At 57.0% G+C, this 18,172-nt stretch overlaps 7 protein-coding genes across 7 annotated transcripts; 2 read left to right on the top strand and 5 right to left on the bottom strand.

The window, feature by feature from the left end:
* Nucleotides 1-340: 340 nt before the first annotated feature.
* Nucleotides 341-3,390, bottom strand: ATG1 (Serine/threonine-protein kinase; the record flags this gene model as incomplete). Its single annotated transcript, XM_049348676.1, has 3 exons — nucleotides 341-483; nucleotides 533-3,167; nucleotides 3,229-3,390. 3 exons carry the CDS (start codon nucleotides 3,388-3,390, stop codon nucleotides 341-343), a joined length of 2,940 nt encoding a protein of 979 aa, XP_049194130.1.
* Nucleotides 3,391-3,950: 560 nt separating this feature from the next.
* On the bottom strand, nucleotides 3,951-6,843 carry J4E93_010799 (uncharacterized protein; the record flags this gene model as incomplete). The annotated part of the gene is made up of 2 exons (XM_049348675.1): nucleotides 3,951-6,007; nucleotides 6,180-6,843. 2 exons carry the CDS (start codon nucleotides 6,841-6,843, stop codon nucleotides 3,951-3,953), a joined length of 2,721 nt encoding a protein of 906 aa, XP_049194129.1.
* Nucleotides 6,844-7,197: 354 nt separating this feature from the next.
* Nucleotides 7,198-9,944, bottom strand: J4E93_010798 (uncharacterized protein; the record flags this gene model as incomplete). The annotated part of the gene is made up of 3 exons (XM_049348674.1): nucleotides 7,198-7,671; nucleotides 7,720-9,742; nucleotides 9,793-9,944. The coding sequence occupies 3 exons, from the start codon at nucleotides 9,942-9,944 to the stop codon at nucleotides 7,198-7,200; spliced, it is 2,649 nt and encodes an 882-aa protein (XP_049194128.1).
* Nucleotides 9,945-10,763: 819 nt separating this feature from the next.
* CYT1 (cytochrome c1) lies at nucleotides 10,764-12,062 on the top strand (the record flags this gene model as incomplete). The annotated part of the gene is made up of 5 exons (XM_049348673.1): nucleotides 10,764-10,835; nucleotides 10,970-11,127; nucleotides 11,186-11,248; nucleotides 11,299-11,898; nucleotides 11,951-12,062. The coding sequence occupies 5 exons, from the start codon at nucleotides 10,764-10,766 to the stop codon at nucleotides 12,060-12,062; spliced, it is 1,005 nt and encodes a 334-aa protein (XP_049194127.1).
* A 161-nt stretch (nucleotides 12,063-12,223) lies between these two features.
* On the bottom strand, nucleotides 12,224-12,912 carry J4E93_010796 (uncharacterized protein; the record flags this gene model as incomplete). Its single annotated transcript, XM_049348672.1, has 2 exons — nucleotides 12,224-12,698; nucleotides 12,908-12,912. The coding sequence occupies 2 exons, from the start codon at nucleotides 12,910-12,912 to the stop codon at nucleotides 12,224-12,226; spliced, it is 480 nt and encodes a 159-aa protein (XP_049194126.1).
* A 679-nt stretch (nucleotides 12,913-13,591) lies between these two features.
* Nucleotides 13,592-15,096, top strand: J4E93_010795 (uncharacterized protein; the record flags this gene model as incomplete). The annotated part of the gene is made up of 3 exons (XM_049348671.1): nucleotides 13,592-14,062; nucleotides 14,226-14,796; nucleotides 15,077-15,096. 3 exons carry the CDS (start codon nucleotides 13,592-13,594, stop codon nucleotides 15,094-15,096), a joined length of 1,062 nt encoding a protein of 353 aa, XP_049194125.1.
* Nucleotides 15,097-15,598: 502 nt separating this feature from the next.
* Nucleotides 15,599-17,876, bottom strand: PRT1 (Translation initiation factor 3 subunit b; the record flags this gene model as incomplete). Its single annotated transcript, XM_049348670.1, has 2 exons — nucleotides 15,599-16,009; nucleotides 16,062-17,876. The coding sequence occupies 2 exons, from the start codon at nucleotides 17,874-17,876 to the stop codon at nucleotides 15,599-15,601; spliced, it is 2,226 nt and encodes a 741-aa protein (XP_049194124.1).
* Nucleotides 17,877-18,172: the final 296 nt, after the last annotated feature.

Here is an 18,172-nt window from a genome sequence, read left to right as displayed (position 1 = left end):
TCTATTGCTTCAAAGGCCAGCCCACAACCAATGCAAGCACTGTCCCTCCATAGCAGAATGCCAACCCAACCGTGCGCCTGAACCCGCTATTCATTTCAAACGCCTGATAATGAGAAAAATTGCACGTCGTTGCTATTCAAGATCCTGGTATCATATGCGAACGAATGCGAGTGCGCCAATGCCCTTCATGACGCCCCGTTGTCCCAAACCACGCAAAGAATACCGAATGATAAACCCATACACAGAGAGCAGGGGCTCGTAAGGATAGTGCCGTCCCTAGGTGCGAAAGCAAGCAGTTGTAAGTTTGATACTTGAAAAGGTGGTTTTGTACGATGCATGACTACTTTGCGACACCTTGGGAAGAAGAGCTGCGTCCCACGGAATGCTGTGCAGGCGCACTAGTGATAGAAGTGCGCTTTTGAGTCCTGACAACGTCGAGTTTCTTCTTAAGAGCCCGTTGCCGGCTTCTCATTTGTTCAAGGACTGCGTTGGTTAGTTGGGTACACTTTGGGGACACTGTAGCGAGGCTTACGCTTCTGGATCGAGCGCCGATCTTCGCCGTCGAGGCCATTAATCTCCTCAGCATCAGCCTTCTCGTTGGACGATTCTTCTTCCTCTTCAAGAACAGCTTGAAGCATCGTGATGGCAGTCCAGTAGTTGATATCGCAGTCCGCCAGGTTGTGTCCAGTGAGTTCATCAATGGCTGCCTGGCGACTCATCTCTAGCGACCGGTCATATAATAGTTTCTCAGCGGTAACACCAGTCGTAAGTAGAATGTTCTCCGCGGAACCTACAGCAGTTGCAGAGCTGGATGCCGCCGATTGATTGTGAGGATGGCTTGGATGATCTGCCGGTAGCTGCCCCTGTGCCTGCTTGAGCTTACGTGCGACAATCTCAGATTTGACGCAGCATTCGTTGAATCGATCTCGCATCCATGAGACCACCTGACCCAGCTTTGCGTTGGTTCGGCTTGTTCCGTCGGGGCCACTATTACGGCGGGCGCGATTCCAGTAGCTGCCAGTCAGGTCCATAGCCTTGTTCAACATTGCCAACGTCTTGACGAAGAGTACCAGCGCTTCCTCGGAAATGATGAGAATAGTATCAGGCGTCAAATCTTCGTCGTCATCGTCATCGTCGATCACATCGCTGTTGGGCTTGCGAGCAACGCCAGTGGAACCGACTCCTAAAGCTGGGTCGCTTGGTGCAACTGGAACAAGCTGACTGTATTTGACTTCAGCGAAGCCATATACAACGTGGCTGAGCTGGGCCAGATCCTCAATCCTTTTGACCGTCATGGTATCTTCATCTTTGCCAACGGATTTGCCTCCATCGCCGACCATTAGCATGCTGCTTTGCGCAGTGGGATAGGCTGGGAATGCGGAATAGCCCTGTGGGGGTGAGACGCCCTTCATAACCGGCGGAGACAGACCAAGCCCTCGGATATTGACCATGTTCATAGCCTTGGAAAGAGCAGAGGTGGCGGTTTCAAAGCTTGGGCGGTATTGTCGCCGGCTGTAAGAAGCTGTGCGCTGGTGCGTAATGGTAGGCTTTTGCTGAATCTGGATGGCTTTCGAGGGGACTGCGCCAGTGGTTGATGTTGGGGACCCTTGCGTTGTCGATCGTCGCTTCATTGCTGCTTCCCGGTGGAGGGGACGATCCCGCTGTGTTTGTGGACTATTGGCAATCTCGTCTGCCAGTGCGTCAATCTCCACACGCCGTTTTTCCACAAAGACAAACCCCTCGTCAAGCGCGTTATCTTGTGCTGCTCGCTCTGCCGCCTCTTTCAACACGTTTGCTTCCGTCCTCTGTGGGATTCGCTCGCGATCCAGGTGCTCCTTGAGACCGATGTGTGGCGGGCCTTGTTCGTCGCGAGAGTACTTGCGCCTGTGGCTGATGGCAGTAGGTGCTGTCGTCTGGTCTTGCAGCGTCGCAGTACGTCCTGGTGCGGTTGCAGCGTTGGTGAGCGTAGGCCGACGATGCTCACGCGTTGGAGTGCGTCCGTCGTTGGGCTCAATAGGGGCGTTACTAGCTCGTCTTGCAGGCAGATATTGCGGTGGAGTGCCTGAGAAGTTGCCGGATACAGGTCGAGAAGCCGGCCGTGAAGGTGGTGTTGTCCCAAGGCCTGTCGTCCTGTCCCTGGTCGAGATCGAGTATGGACTGTCAGTAGGCCTAGCTTCCAGCTCGAGGGGCGCCTTGTGGACTCGCTGGGGTGGCTCAATGAGTGGTTCTAATACGGAGGTTTGCATGCGCTCAGACGCTTGCATAGAACCCGGAAGGTCCTCATCGACCATGTCTGGAATCTCATCGCGAATGACGGCATCTGAGAAGAAATGCTCGTATGACATGCGTTCGGTTGGCTTTCGCTTCAAGAGTGCGCGGATAAGGGTCTTCATGGCCCTGGTGCAGACGAGGCCTTCTGGAAATCTGACCTGGTCCTTGCGCTCTTCAATCTTGCGCAGTAGCTCTACGTGGTTGTTCGCCCTGAATGGCGGTCGGGCGCACATCATTTCGAAGAGCACAGTTCCCACAGACCACAGGTCGGCCTTTGCGTCGTACTTTTCATACCGCAGAATCTCAGGTGCCATGTAGAGGGGAGAGCCACACAGGGTTTCGGCCAGCGAGGTAGTCGGCAGAATTCTAGCGAAGCCGAAATCAGCGATCTTGAGCATGGGCAGCGAGGCGATGCCGGTGGCGGGTATCAAGGAATTGGCGCTGGCAGCCAGAGGCATGCGTTCGAGGGTGCCACTCTGCGAGTAAAAGATGGAGGAGGGGTTGAGGAGCAGGTTCTGGGGCTTGAGATCACGATGAATGTAGTTCTTGGACCGCAGGAATTCCAGGGCGCTCGCCATCTGCTTGGCAAAGTGGCGGACGACAACCTCGTGCAGGCCGCCAACGGTCGGGTTCGGGTACTTTTCTATCATGCGCTGCGTCTGCGGGTGGTTTACGAGGTCGGCGCGCTTCTTGATAAAGGCTGACAGGTCGCCGAGTTCGCAGAACTCCATGATGATGTGCATGCGGGACGGCGTCTCGTGGCAGTCGATGAGCGAGACTATGTGCGGGTGGTGCAGACTGCGCAGAATGGAGATTTCCGAGACGAGGTTGTCCTTGAGCTTCTTGTTGAGCTTGTTCATATTGACCGACTTGATGGCGACGGACTGGCGCTTCTCCTGTGCGGCGAGACAGTTAGCACTCGGCGCACGCCCCGGGCAAGGGAGGGCAGCAACGTACAATGTGAATGCCGCGGTAGACTTCGGCGAAGCTGCCCTTGCCAATGTGATGCAGGCGCTTGAACTTTCCGATGACCTGCTCCGAGCCCGTGGCTGCGGGCGTCGACACTGGCGGCGACGCGCCCGACCGCCTGGGGGCGAGCGGGTTGGGGGGTGTTGCCATGGTCGGCGGCGCTGGCTGAGCAGCCGGGCGTCAGCTACCAGCGAAGACGTGGGTACAGCGCGGCCGTGAGGGCGTTGGACATGGGCTGGCGGGAGGCGGGCGGTGGGCGGTGGTCGAGGGCGGCCGATGGTGGTGATGGATGGCCGAGGGACGGGGATGCAGGGCGCGACGAGCAGCTGGGCGCGGGAGAGAAGAGGTTCGGCGCAGGGCGGCAGAGACGAGTGGGAGAGTATGTAGGGTATCGCGAGCGCAGCGTGTCGGGGGAGCGAGGAGCACCACAGGCAGTACAATACAAGAGGCCGACGCCGTGGCTCAAGGCAGGCGTGCGCGTGTCACATGCAGGAAGCCGGCCGGGATGCTTGATAACGACGCGTGCCCCTCATGCGCTAGCACCACATCGCCCGCCTGCACGCTCCAACATGCCTCTTGTCTGGTCGCACGCATTCTGAATGCAAGTCATGCTCCCCTGCGCGAACGACCATGTGGCCGGCTTCATGGTCGGGTCGACCCGTCTATCTACGCCGTACCTGCAGCCCGCCTGATGCGGCGGCGTCGACTGCCTACAGCCTGACACCCCTCACAAGCACCCATAGTATCACTGGCACAATCACGTTGTCGTTGCCGCCTGTGAGGACCGCCTCGTTGAGGCTTGCGCCCGTCGCGCACAGAGCCGCCTTGCCCAGCGTGAGCAATGCGTCGTGAGCCCACTCGCCCTCTGTCCTGTGCCCTGCCGCACCGCTTTCCCACCCGACGCGGAGCCACACTCTACTTACCACGAGTCCAGCCGACACTGCGACTGCAAACGCCAAGGACCCTTCCAGGGACTTGCCGCCCGCCCAGGGCCATTTCCGCCGCCCGTAGCGCCGCCCGACGAGGGATGCTGCTGCGTCGCCCATGCCCACACATATAACTCCCGCCACCATACTCACGTCCCTGTCTTCCACCTCCCAGCCTTGCCACGGCTCCTCGCCAGCCCGTTCCACTCCTGCGAGCGATAGCCACAGCGGGATCGCACACCCAATCAAGAGGAAGATGTGCGACACCACCACGGGGCCTCGGAGATCGCGGCCATCCACGTACGGCGTCAGGAACCTGGCAATGGGCTTGGACAGCGGCGGAAGCTGCGAGGCGCGAATCAGATCGAGGAGGAGGAATATCGCAAGTACCAGTGCAAGCGCCAGCGCAACAAAACAAGGGTCGATGAAGATGGTCGGCAGGAGCATCGCCACCATGGTGCCGTGGAACACCTTTCTGCGTGTGTCGACTTCTACCACTGCAGAAAGCGAAAAGACCGCTACGAGGCCAGCGAGTATGGTTCCTGCACAGTACACGCACAGCAAGAGACGCGTAGTCGCTTCTCCCAGTACTATGCGGCGAACATATTCCGCCAACGACAGATGGTGTGTGAGTCGGGCCATGTCATCTGCGTGCCGTCTTGTCGGCAGAGGAACCCACCAGTTCAAATCCCACGTGAACACTTCCCACCGCACGCGTGATATATTGCCGAAGAGGTAGCTGATGGCCCATCCAAAAGGTTCGTGTTGGTGAAGAGCATATTTGCCGATACTATACCGAATTGGTCCCAGTATCAGGCCTACCACAATCACGTAGAAGTATCCAGCGTAGAGCCATTTCCTCCTTGTGGCTTCGGTGGGCGTGAGCGATAAATAAGACTGCACAATCGATCCCGACTGTCTTCGGTTCGAATATCGATGCTGTGACGTATGGTCTTCAGCAACGAGGACTGGGAGGGTATTCCTACGCTTACGTCCACTGTTAGGAGTGGACCCTGCTGCAGAAGTAGACTGCTGAAAACCAGTCTTTGTCGCTTCGGCGGCGGACCGCGGCTCGCTGCCCTCCATGCAGGGTTTGATGTGTCTGACCGAGTCTAAAACGTTGACTTTAAGGCTCTTGGTCTTTTGGAGGGGCTTGTCGAATCTGGGTTCTTCATCCGCATCACTGTCACTCACATCTTTCCAGGAATCGCTTCCATCGCGTCTGGATCCCAGACTACAGGTCAACACCTGCAAGAAGTTCTGTCGAGCTCGAATGACTTGGCCAGCACGTCGAAGCCTCCATCGCGGAATGCGTGCAAGTGCAACGCCCCACTTCAAGATGTTGCCGCAGAGCAAAAACACCCCCAGCCCGCCTAGCCACAGTAAGACACTGAGTATGGCTGCTTGAGGGGTGTCTGAGAACAAGAGGAGGTTGATAAGCCCAATTGAAAGCAGGTGCAGCTCTGCTGGTAGAAGGCTCGTAGTGGTGAGGTAGTATAGCGGCGGTAGCAGCGCTTGATGCAGAGCAAACAACGTCACCAGAAGTTCGGGATCTAGACCTTGGTTAGGCGGGGGTAACTTGAGTTTGTATGGTGTCTGTGCAAACAGCCGAGACGGTATGTCGGTGTTCTCGGCAGCGATCAAGGGCATGATGGAGACCAGCCAGTGCAGAGGAGAGTAGCCCAAGGTAGCGCTCCTGAAGGGAATAAGTCTGGCTGGCAACGCAGCTAAGCCGAGCAACATGTTGGGTAGAAGAGGCTTTGGTGATGAGGCAAAGAGTGACAGCGCAATGAGGACGGGCAGTATTGGGGGGTAGAGGATGGTGGCAGGATCGAAGGCGGCTGGTAGATGTATTCGACGGCCAAGCCGGAGACGAGAGTGATTTCTCCATGAGTAGTACAGAAGACGAAGCGGATACAGTCCCAAGACGCCGGCCATGATTGCAACGTGCGTCAACAATTCTACTAGACACGGGTTAACGACCTTGGGCCCATGCGTGGGGGGTGAGCTGACCTCTATGCCATGCCAGCAAATTGACCCAGCAGTCGCAACCGCGGACGGCGAGCGTGGCAATGCCCGCGAGCAATGCAGTTTCGGTCGTTCGCCTGACCAGCTCGTTGCGCCGCCGCTGGAGATACTTTTGCTTGGCCCTCCTCGCCTCGTCGTCGTCGCTGTGGTATGCGTCTCCCTTGCGCCTCGTCCGGTTGGTGCGAGCGAAGTAGCCCTCGAAGAGCTTTCTCCCCTCGTCGTCGATCTGTGTGGGAGTGAGCAGCGGACTCGCCCATTCGTCTGGGCCCGACGTCCGCGATTCGCGGAGGCCTTTGTGCGGTCGCAGGGGAGGAGCAGGCAGCGCCTTGACGAGGCTGTAGCCCTCGTCGTCGGCTTCGGTGCCGCTTTCGCTCGGGGAGTGCGGTGCCCGTTTCCTGCGTGTCCTGCCGTCCTTGTCGTGCATTGTCTTGCCTGGAGGCTCGGAAGAGGGTCGCGACTGCGAGGGCCGAGGGGCGCGATGCGTCGGGCCTGGTGACTGCCTCTGTGTCTGGTCTCCGTGACGCAGGTATGGATGGGGTGAGCGGCGGAACTGCTCGAGCTCTACCGTGTCATCTAGCGCGAGCGCGTCTGCGTCTGCGTCTGGGTTCGCGTCTGCGCGTGTGCCGGATCGCGGCATCCTTTGCGCCATGACGGCTCTGGCGGCTGCGCGCAACTCGATACCGAGCTTCCGACAACCCTTGGAAGTATCGTGGAGGCTGGCGCTGTGTCTATTGCGATACAATGCTCGAGCGCCACAAAGTCAACGTGAGGTGGTGGCGTTCCGATTGTACTCTTCACAGAGCCATGGCCGAACTGGCGGTCCCACGTTCGGCAAGCTGACGTAGCCACCCTTCTGGACAGATTCATGGTACATGCTAGCTTCATCACGCACCGGCTCCCTGGGTATCGCGCACTCTTATTCATACCGTTGGCGGCATGGGTCTTTGATTTCTTCATCTATATTGTACAGCCATTTCTCACAACAGTGCACCGACAGGGGCGCCTACTGCAGATACTTGTGTTCCTTCAACCACGTCTTGACATCGTCCGCATCCCTCTCAAGCCATGCGGCTTTGGCGCTGATGGCGTCGATGCTCTGGGACAGCGCCATGTCAAAGCCCTTGGTGCTCTTGCCCTTGAAGAACGCCTCAATGTCCTCTATGTGTTCCCGGTGGGTGAAGCCTGATGTTGTAATGGCAACCACCGAACTTAGCATGCTCAGGCTAGGGGGGAGCCTTCTCTCCAGCTCCTCCCAGTTATCCTTGACCCACTTCCAGAGCGCATGACAGCCCTCCGCGTGTGACCTCAATGCTGCAATGGGCAAGTAGATGTCTTGGCCCTTGACTTCGTCGCTGAGAGCCATGGCAAGCGTGCGCTGAATGAGCTCTGGAGACTTGGCACGGCCTAGTGCGCGAAGAGCCGAGTTGCGCTCGTCGCTTGTAGCGGCATTCCGAGTCTCGTTGACGATGACATCGTACTGCGTCTGGTCAGCCTGCATTCCATTCATCCTCGTAGCACTGCTTACCTCTTCTTGCCCACCATTCGCTAGCACAATGGCATACACGCTGCCGCGGATGTTGGGGTGAATGGCAGACTTGTCGCCTGCCTTGAACTTGTCGAACATGTCAAATGATGCTTTGGTAATCTCTTCGTCGCCAGCGATACCGGCAGCACCAAACATGAGACCCTTGAACTGCTGCTCGATGTGACCGTCTTTTTCATTGAATGTCCATCCCAGCTCATGTGCCTTCTCTGCGCTGAGCTCCAACTGGAACTTCTTCAGAGCGTCCCGGATCTTCTGGTCCTCAAACATCCATGCACCCCGGAGGGAACTAATACGACCCGTGATCTCTCCCCAGACGACAAACTCTGCTTCGTGTTTGAAGCTGTCAAGGAGCGAGAGTATACCAGACGTTTTCTGGTAGCCAGATGCCGCCAGCGAGCCTGCGTCAGCAATCATGCCAGCTCGATCCTCAACGGTCAAGAGGCCCTCCTTGGCCGAGATGCCCAGCTTCCGTAGGCGCTCTGGCGTGTACGAGGTCCGGTAGAGGCCAGAGTGGTCCGCATTAAGCTTGAAGAAGTCGAGTTCCTTGAGCTTAAAGTCGGCTTCACGATCGAAAAGCGTCAAGTCTTCGTCAACTCCTTCCTTGGTCCGCAGCGCAAGGAATACGGGGTACAGGGTTTGATCCTCCTCTGGCTTGACATCGGCAGTGCGGAGGAAGCGGTTCTGCTTAAGGTGGATGGAATCAGTGCCTTCCGTGACGGTAACGACTGGGAAGCCGACCTTCTTGGTCCAGATGTCCATGACCTTGCCAACATCCTTGCCGCTGGCATCTGCTAAGGCAGCCCAGAGGTCACCAGTCTCTGTGTTGCCATAGGCGTGCTTTTTGAGATACCGGCGGATTCCTTCCATGAAGGTGTCCTCTCCGACATATTTGGAGATCATGCGGATGACACTCGAGCCCTTGGAGTATGAGATGGCATCGAAGATCTGGTTTATCTCGTCTGCGCGCTTTACCGGTACCTCGATGGGATGGCTGCTTCGTAGCGAGTCGAGCGAGAGTGCGCTGGCTAGATTGTCTGTAACATAGCCTTCCCAGACTTTCCAGTCAGGGTAGAAGACATTGCAGGAATACCACGACATCCACGTTGCAAATCCTTCATTAAGCCACAAGCCGTCCCAGAAGTCCATGGTCACGAGATTACCAAACCACTGGTGGGCAAGCTCGTGCTGCACCGTCTCGGCGACGCGCTGCTTGGTAGCTGCCCCGCTGACCTTTTCGTCAATGAGCACGTCGACGACACGATATGTGACGAGGCCCCAGTTTTCCATGGCACCTGCACTGAAGTCGGGAATCGCGACCATGTCCATTTTGGGCAGCGGGAAGGGACTGTCAAAGGTTTTTTCGTAGAATGCCAGCGTCTTTGCCGCCAGCTCGAGCGAAAAGCGGCCGTGCTCAATGTCTCGATCCTTTGGCGCATAGACTCGCACAGGGACGCGGAAGTTGTTCGTCTCGATGTAGTTGAGCTCACCGACAATGAAGCACAGGAGGTAGGTCGACATGAGAGGCGTCGGGCTGAAGGTGACGGCCTTGCGCCTTCCGCCCGAGATGGTGCTTTGGATCTGTTTCTCCGACGCTACGTCCATGTTGCTGAGACAGGTCATCTTCTCATCGGCGATGAGGGTGACGGTGAATTTGGCCTTGAGCGCGGGCTCGTCGAAGCAAGGAAACGCCCGCCTGGCATCTGTGGGCTCCATCTGCGTCGTGGCCATGTATGTGGTGGAGCCGTCGGCAGCCTTGAAGGAGGAGCGGTAGAAGCCGGCCATGTTGTCGTTCAGCACTCCGGCGAAGGCCATGGTGAGCTTCGCCTGGCTACCGCCCGGAATGGTCTGGTCGAAGCTGACCGTGGTCGTCTGCGCATCGTCGTCGGTGGCGACATGGGGCGACTCGGTAATGACTTGCTGGCCGGCCGTGACCTTGGTCGAGTGGATCTTGAGCTCGTTGGTGTTGAGGGCAATGGACGTGGTGTCGTCGACGACATCTAGACTGGCCGAGTGTCAGCAGGGCCCTCCTCATACGGGCGGCCGGGCACATACTCGATGGTGACGGTGCCCTGGTAGGTGAAGTTGGCAAAGTCGGGCTCGAGTGTGAGGTCGTAGTGGACGGGCTTGACGTTGGCGGGCAGCACCTCGCGACCCTTGGTGATGTCGATGGACGCGTGGCCCTCTGCGCCGAAGTGCTTGCACATATTTCGTCGGTGGGAACAGTGCCTTGCGGGGACAAGGGCAGGGTGACGGGAGGGTGGTGGGGGACGAGGGACCGGGCGAGGGCTGTTGGTGGGGGGAGGAGAGAGTCGCGCGTTCGGTGTGAGCGTGTGCAGTAGCGTCCGCCGTGGCTTCAGTCGGCGGCTGGGAGCGGCCAGAAGACGTCCATGGTAGGTGAAGCGGTGCATCTGGCTTCTCGTGTGCTGTGTCGCGACCTGTCCCCTGCGCCGCGAGAGCTCGACGTCCTCCAGCGCTCTCTTCGCGGCCAGATGCAGCCTAGCTCGCATCGGGGCCGTGTCCACTATATAAGCCAGGCCGACGTCGCGTTGCGTTCCGGCACCACGCAAGAAGCTCGACGACGTCTCCCGCTCCTGGGGACGCCGTGTGTTCTGGCACTGCCCCGGCACTGCCAGTCTTGCTAGAGAGAAGCAGCCCTCGTTTGAGCCCTTTTGCAATTCCTGCATGAGCGAAAGGGTATAGAAGTAGGGCTACATTGCTGCGTATCACGGACGAAGTCTCTTCCACGCGGGACCCTCTGCACTGCCTGCCATGCCATGTGATGCCGCACTGCCAGTCGCAGCCTGCACCTCTCGAGTACACTCGCCTTCGCATGCAAGGCGATGTGCGAGAGCAAAATACAGTCCGGAGGCGTCATGGCAGCCTCGTCCAATGATAGCGCACGTGATGTGGATTAGTTAGCTTGGAAATTGGAAAATGGTCTCGCACCAGTTCTCCGCCGCATCACCATCGCCGACAACCCATTGCTCGCGTCTCCCCCAGCCCCGAGCCAGCTTCCCACGACCATGTTGGCTCGCTCACCACTGCGTACGGCACGCTCCGCCGCCGCCGCCGCCCGCAATGCCTCGAGCAAACCGGTACGCCTCCCGCATGGCCCAGCGTCTCCCGGCAGCTGGCGCAAGCTGCGTCGCCGCCCTGCTGGCCCGGCTGCCATACTCGGGCCAGCCCCCGCTTCCATTGAATCATCTGGCTGACCCAATGCGTGATACAGCGCTTCGCCTCGACATGGTCCTCCGCCGACAGCGCCGCCTCGGCCTGGAAGAACAACGCCCTGCCCGCCGGAGCGACTCTCTTCGCCGTCGGCTCGACTGCCTGGTACTGGCACCTCTACGGACGCCACGTCGATGCCATGACCCCCGCCGAAGAAGGGTGAGTGCGCCCCAGATAGCCCGGCCCGCGGCCATGTACTGACGTCGTGCCCGTACAGCCTCCACCCGACCCAATACCCGTGGGAGCACGAGAAGTGGCACAAGACCTTCGACCACGGAGCGTACGTCTTCCCCACCGCACCGCACATGCCCGCCCCCTAACCTGTCACAGTCTCCGCCGCGGCTTCCAGGTCTACCGCGAGGTCTGCGCCTCGTGCCACTCCATCTCGCGTGTGCCCTACCGCGCCGTCGTCGGCAAGTTCATGACGGTTGACGAGGCCAAGGCCCTGGCCGAGGAGAACGAATACGACACAGAGCCCAACGACCAGGGCGAAATCGAGAAGCGCCCCGGAAAGCTGTCCGACTACATGCCCGCTCCCTACAAGAACGACGAGGCCGCCCGCGCTGCCAACAACGGTGCCCTGCCTCCGGATCTGTCCCTCATGGTCAAGGCCCGCCACGGCGGCTGCAACTACATCTTCAGCTTGCTGACCGGCTACCCCGAGGAGCCGCCTGCTGGTGCCGTTGTCCAGGAAGGCCTCAACTTCAACCCCTACTTCCCCGGCACTGGAATCGCCATGGCCCGTGTTCTGTACGACGACTTGGTTGAATACGATGATGGCACCAAGGCTTCGACTTCGCAGATGGCCAAGGACGTCGTCGAGTTCCTCAACTGGACCGCCGAGCCCGAGATGGACGACCGTAAGAAGATGGGCTGGAAGGTCCTTGCCGTCACCAGTGTTCTGTTCGCCCTCAGTGTCTGGGTCAAGAGGCAAGTATTTGCAGCTCCGCCACTTTACCCACATGACTAACAGCCACGACAGGTACAAGTGGGCCCCGCTGAAGACGAGGAAGATCGTCTACCAGCCACCGCCAAACAAGAGCATTCTCGACCACGTCCCCAAGCCAAACACTTCCGGCAAGACGAACCAATAGACGGAGAGGGGGTCTGTATTTGCGCGCTTCAGGAGACCCGGTAGCGGAAGCGTGTGTTTTATATCGTGTACATTGCCAGGTGCTTTCAACAATGACATTTCTTTGCGTCGTGTCATGCAATCTCCTATTTTTGATTTACTCATCTCAGACATGTTTGTTCATCAGTCTTCGTACGAGACGCTTTTTGCCAACAAACAAGCTTTGTCTATCCCGTGCCTTGCAATCTCTGACCGTAGCTCCACCTCCCCAAAGTAATTAGGTTCGCTAACTTGGCTGAAGCCCAACGTTTTGAACAGACTGAGGCTCGGGATGTTGTCCTTGTCGATTCTGACACGGAGGTAGCTCAGAGACTTGGGCTTGTCTTTGTTGTTGGCTCCCTTCGCGTACTCGTCCAGGATGGCTGGCAGCGAGGTAGATATGTACCAGATGAACGCCTGTAGGGCTTCTTTTGCTAGCCCTGTTCCTCGTGCGTCAGGCCGGGCAATCATTATCTCCAACTCGCCCACCGCGTCCATCTCCCCAGTCTCGTGTTTGCCTTGTTCCCCTGCGCCATCGTTACAGTCCTCGGACGGGTACAAAAACAGGTTCACATCCCCAATCATACGATTGGGCGTGTCGTCTATCTTGCCAGTGACTCTAATAGGTATAGAGACATCCGACAGTGCTTGCGGTGTGTGTGGCGAAGTGCAGATGATGAAAGTCAACTTATCTGCATCCCGTCGCCACGAGGACTGCATAGCGTACTCCTCCGAAAGCGTCAGCGGCTCAGAAGCTGTAAGCGTTTGCAATTCCTACACACTAATCAGCCGTATATTAGGAGAGATAGGAGGCTGGGTAGGCCTTACCTCATCTTGCATCCATTCGTGGTATGTGGGGACATGGTGCAAGCTATAAGGCACAAGGATCAGACGAGGTGTCAAGATGGCTAGATAAAATTAGCCTCGTAGCATGGGTTCAGATCTTTTCACTACATGCCTTCGCTTTCGTTGACTCTCATGGCGCCGGCAATCAAGCAATATTTTTCTTTGGTGATCGATGTTGTTCCTGCATCGCAAATCAATCAGAGATTGCACAGGCGGTATTCAAAGCTGTAAAAGCCAACTCACTAGAATTCTTGCACTACAACAAATGCACACCTGCGTAAAATGGACGTCGAGTTGCGCTTGATATAGCTGTTATCAACCTCTGTCTGCTCAGTCCACGTTATAGGAAAGTTGATTTGGCGGCAGTGTAACACCAGCGACAAACTGCAGACTTTCGCATCGCTTAAAAATTGCCCGGCATGACGTACAATTAATTATAATATACCAGACGTGTATATTTGCTATGCAACGATAATGCACGTTTGGCATTACAAGCGTTTGATGCGAAGCGGGAAAGCGCGGCGATCCTCGGACGCGACCCGCTTCTATCATGTATCCTGCTCTTCCCGAGGTCCACCGCGACGTCGACCGCCAACGACTACGGCGCGCAACCACAACATACCAAGTTCTATGCAATAACATCCGCGATAATTTCCATGCGCTGTAATGGAGCCAACACGCGTTCTGGTAACGGGTGGCTGTGGCTTCCTGGGCACCGCCGTCGTCTCCGCACTCTTGAGCACCCGAAGATACGCCATCACCGTCATAGACGTTAACCCGCCTTCGCTCGGTAGCACCACCTTTACCAACACTGTACGCTATGTTCGTTGCGACATTCTGGACCCATCTTCCTTGTACAGCGTCTTTTCCGAAGCTCGACCTGCCGTCGTCATTCACACAGTGGGTGTGTTCCCTCTGGGGACGAAGCGCTATTCCATGAAGGGCAAAGGGGCCATCTTCAGGACAAACGTCGAGGGAACAAGGAATGTTGTCGAAGCAAGTAGGGAGTGCGGTACAAAAGCCTTTGTGTATACCAGTAGCGTGACTGTCGTGTTGGACGAGTTGGATCGCGACTTCAGGAATGTAGATGAGCATTGGCCCACGGGAGGTGTACATACGAGTTATGGACAAAGCAAGGTAACAAAGTTTTACTCTATTCACGTTCTCTTTCCTATGTCCAGAGAATACTGCCGATTCACCGTTGCTCTTCCTCCAATTTGTATGAAACCTCCCTGTACTGCTCTAGCCACGACAACGCACACTTCACCTCCGTACTGTATAACCAACTCATGCATAGCAGGCACTCGCTGAATCCCTTGTGCTCTCCGCAAATACGAATGACTTCGCCACCTGCGCCCTGCGCTCAGCACCCATCTTCGGTCGCAACGACACTGTGTGCATCCCTACGATACACTCATGCATCCCAGCCGGCCAGACACCCTTTATTCTAGGCACAGGGACCAATCTCCAGGACTTCGTCTACGTAGAAAACATAGCAGACGCCCATGTCCTCGCCGTTGGAAACTTGTTAAATTCGCAAACAGCTGCTGGAGAGGCCATCTTCATTACCAACGGCGAGCCGGTCACGGCGAGGGACCTTTGCATAGCTGTGTGGAAGGAGTTCGGCCATGTTCCAAAGTTCCACGTCCGGGTTCCAGAAGGATTGACATGGTGTCTGGGCTATTGTGCCGAATGGATTAGCTGGGTGACAAGGACGGAGGGTGTGCTTAGTCGGGGCATTGTGAGTGACGGATGTCGGGACCGCTATGTTAGTATTTCGAAGGCGAGGTTACTGCTAGGATATAAGCCTCGAGTCGGCTTGGAAGAGGGCTTAAGGATTAGCTGTCAGGTAAGCACACAGAGACTAAAGGGTGAGCGAGATTTAGAGTGTACTAACACGAGTAGGATTATAGAGCGAAATTAGAAGAGCGGAAGAGAAAATAAGCTAGATTACCGTAGTCTAGAGTGAGTTTAGGTACATTGTATAGGTTAATCGCTAGACTGTAACATACTTGTAACTTTTATAATTATTATAGCACGTCTGTGTAAGGTGTACAAGCTTGTGAAATTAAGTCTGTGTAGCGGTCACTTAGATCCTATGTTATCGCAGTAACGCTCTCTCACATATTACTAATGTCTAACAGGAGGCAGGTCTCTACTCCTTCACGTAAGCACCCTTAATACAGCCCAAGTTCATCTCAATACAAGCCTCAATTGAAGGACATCGCTTGGTCACTGATTGCATCGCCTATGTACACATTACCATTACGTTGTCTCAAAAGGCAAGGCCGGGAAACTGTCAGATAGCATCAAAGCAAAGAGCGACGCCCAAGCTGCGGACCATCAGCGAGACAAAGGCTGGCTCAGACGCTCAAACGACGGCTTAGGCCTTGCTTCAAGTTGCAGCTCCTGCTGACATTGCGTTGAAGCTTCGTGTGCACATTGTTACACTATCACACGCACTCGAAGTAGAACGCAAGTAAGTCCTGATTCCACCATGATCGATCTTCGAAAAACAAGCCGGCAACGCCATTCAAGGGACACATTGGAGAAGGCGGATGTGAGTGGACGTGAGCTTAGTAACCTTCGTTATTCCATATGCCCGGAGCAACGTGCTCCTAGCATGCTGGTTAAAATTGCTGTCACACAACTCGGTTCTACTCATTTGACCACCTAATTGACAACCTCTTCGGTCTCGTCGATAATCTCCTCTACGATTTCCTCAATCTCTTCCTGATGTCCATCATCCGCTTGACCAGGCGTCTCACCTTTGAGAGATGCCAGCTCAAGGTCGGCGCCCTCATCGCGTAGCCTCTGTGTAACTTCTTCGCGCCACCTGCGCCACTCATCCAGCATCTCGCGGCGAGCTTCCACCACAGCCTTGTTGGCGGAGCTCTTCTTCGCAATATCTTGTTCATCAAAGACCTTGGAGTAGTTGCGCAGATTCTTGCGGATCTCGGCTTGTTCCTCCTTGGAGAGGAGGGTCGGGGGCCGTGGGCGCCACAGGAGCTGCTTGAAGCCTTCGATGGCTTCTTCGCGGAGCAGCGTGCCTTTGAAGTCGTAGAGGTGGTAACCGTTCTCCATCTAGTGCGTGTCAGCAGAGACAAAAGAGCATAATAGTGATGATGATACATACGCGATGACGGAAGGCACTAGCGACTGTGGCGACATAGCGGCCAGTCGGGTCCCATTCAATGTCGGTGACGCCGTAGTGCTCGGCCGTATCCATGAGCTGCAAGTTGGCATTGACTTCCTTGTCGCCCTTTTCGGACTCCTCCTTTGGCCTGTCGAAGCTCATGTCCCAGAATTCGAGTTCGAATGACTGCTGCGACTGTAGAGCAGCGACAACGACGAATCGTCCCTTGGGCGACCAGTAGATGGCATTGCTGTTCTTCTTGTCGATGGTTCGGATGTGACGGAAGTTGCCTGGCGCGCCACCCTTGAGCTTCTCGGGAGCGAAGAAAGAGACGGCAGTCTTGGGGCCAACAGCGGCGCCCTGGATGACTTCGCCAGTGGTAATGAGCACGAAGCGGTTGCCCTTGGGCTCCCAGGCGAAATTGATGACAGTGTCCTTGATGGAGTCAACGACCTCAACAGGCACACCCTTTTCGCGGACACGGAAGATTTCCAAGTTGGTGGCGAGAGACTTCTTGGACTTGGAGTGGCGGTCGACCTTGACGCAGACGTAGGCAGCTTCCGACTGCCAGTGAAGCTTGGCGTCTGACACGTTGAAGAGGTTTCGGGTGCGCACAATCTCTTTCGACGGGACGGACATGAGGCCGACCTTGGCGGGGTTGCTCCCGAGCTCGGGGGTCCAGTAGCAGAAGAGCTGCTCGTACGTCTTGATGCCTTCTCTGCGGGGCGTTGCGGGGGCCCACTCAAAGTCCATGACGCCCTCGATCTTGACGGAAGTCTTGTCGAGCAAGTTCATGCGCGGCAGCTCGTAGATGGAGATGGACTGGCCCTGGGTCATGCGTGCAACATACTTGTCGTCAGAGGACCACTTGAACGTCGGCCATTGCAGCTTCTTCTTGACCGGGTTGCCCTCGGCATCGATGCCGCCAGGGACGTCAATGGTAGCAAAGGAGCGCAGAGGCTTGCCCGTGGCAATGTCCCAGATGATGTAGTTCTTGCCGTCCTCCTCGAGCGAGAGCGATGGGACGGGGTGGTTCTCGTCGACCTGGAGGGGGCGGTGGGACCAGGTGGTGAGGTACTTTTCGCTGGGGGAGAAGTCGACGAGGTTGACGCCGGGATGGGCGAAGCGCTTCTGACGGCTCCAGGCCTTGCCGCCCCACAGCTGGACACCTTGGGCGTGCATGGAGGTGAGGTAGGTTCCCTGGGGCGACCACTGGATGAAGGACTCGGTCCAGTTCTCGCGGTCGACCACCTGCTCGGGCTGGTCCTCCTTGTCGTTCCAGAAGACGCCGACCTTGTCCTGGCGGTACATGGCCATTTGGTCGCGGCTGTCGGGGTCGCCGAGCCACCAGCGCAGGTGCTCCTTGTGCTCAAAGGGCGGGATCTCGGGGGCGTGGTACTCGTCGTCGATGCGGCCCTCCTTGCCGTAGCGGTCGATGTCGGTGAGCTTGTTGACGGCCATGGTGTGCCTCTTGTCGAGGGCAGTCCCGTTGAGCTGCTTGACCGCCGCGACGGCCTCGGCGGGCGCGCTGTATTCGACAAAGGCATATCCCTCCGTCTTGCCCGCCTCGCCGACGGGCATGTGCACGCCGTCGTCCTTGACCTTGCCCACGCTGTTGAGCTTCCTCAGCACGAACTTGACGAGCTTGGCCTTGCTGTCCTCGGGCACCACGGGCAGCCCGTCGATGACGACAAAGGCGTCGAGCCCCTCGTCGAGCCGCACCTGGAACTGATCTTCGATGTCGGTAAAGTCGATCTGGCTCTCGTCGAATTCGTCGTCGCCGTCCATGGGCAGGTTCGAGTATGCCGAGGCCATGGTTGCGGTGATGGTTGCGGTGATGGTTGCAGTCGTAGTTACAATACAGCGGCGGGGTGCGGTTTGGATAACTTTGCGACCCAGGTAATTTTGGTGCGCGCTAGCCCTCGAGTGGGGTCCACGGGCCCGTTAGCTCCATGCGAGGTCCGCGCCAACACTTCACCACAGTCACGCCCGTCTGGCTCGCAGGCTGGCCACGTCGTGAATTACTCATTACACTACAGTACACACACAACACGCCCAAACAAAACCAGTTGCCGCCCGCGAAACATGGTCTATCCAACACAACCGCAATG

This window comes from Alternaria ventricosa, assembly GCF_023758065.1.
Source record: "Alternaria ventricosa strain BMP 2768 chromosome Unknown scaffold_36, whole genome shotgun sequence".
Lineage (NCBI taxonomy): Eukaryota > Fungi > Ascomycota > Dothideomycetes > Pleosporales > Pleosporaceae > Alternaria > Alternaria ventricosa.
Note: the sequence above shows the minus strand (reverse complement) of the source record. Positions and strands in the feature narration are given on the sequence as shown.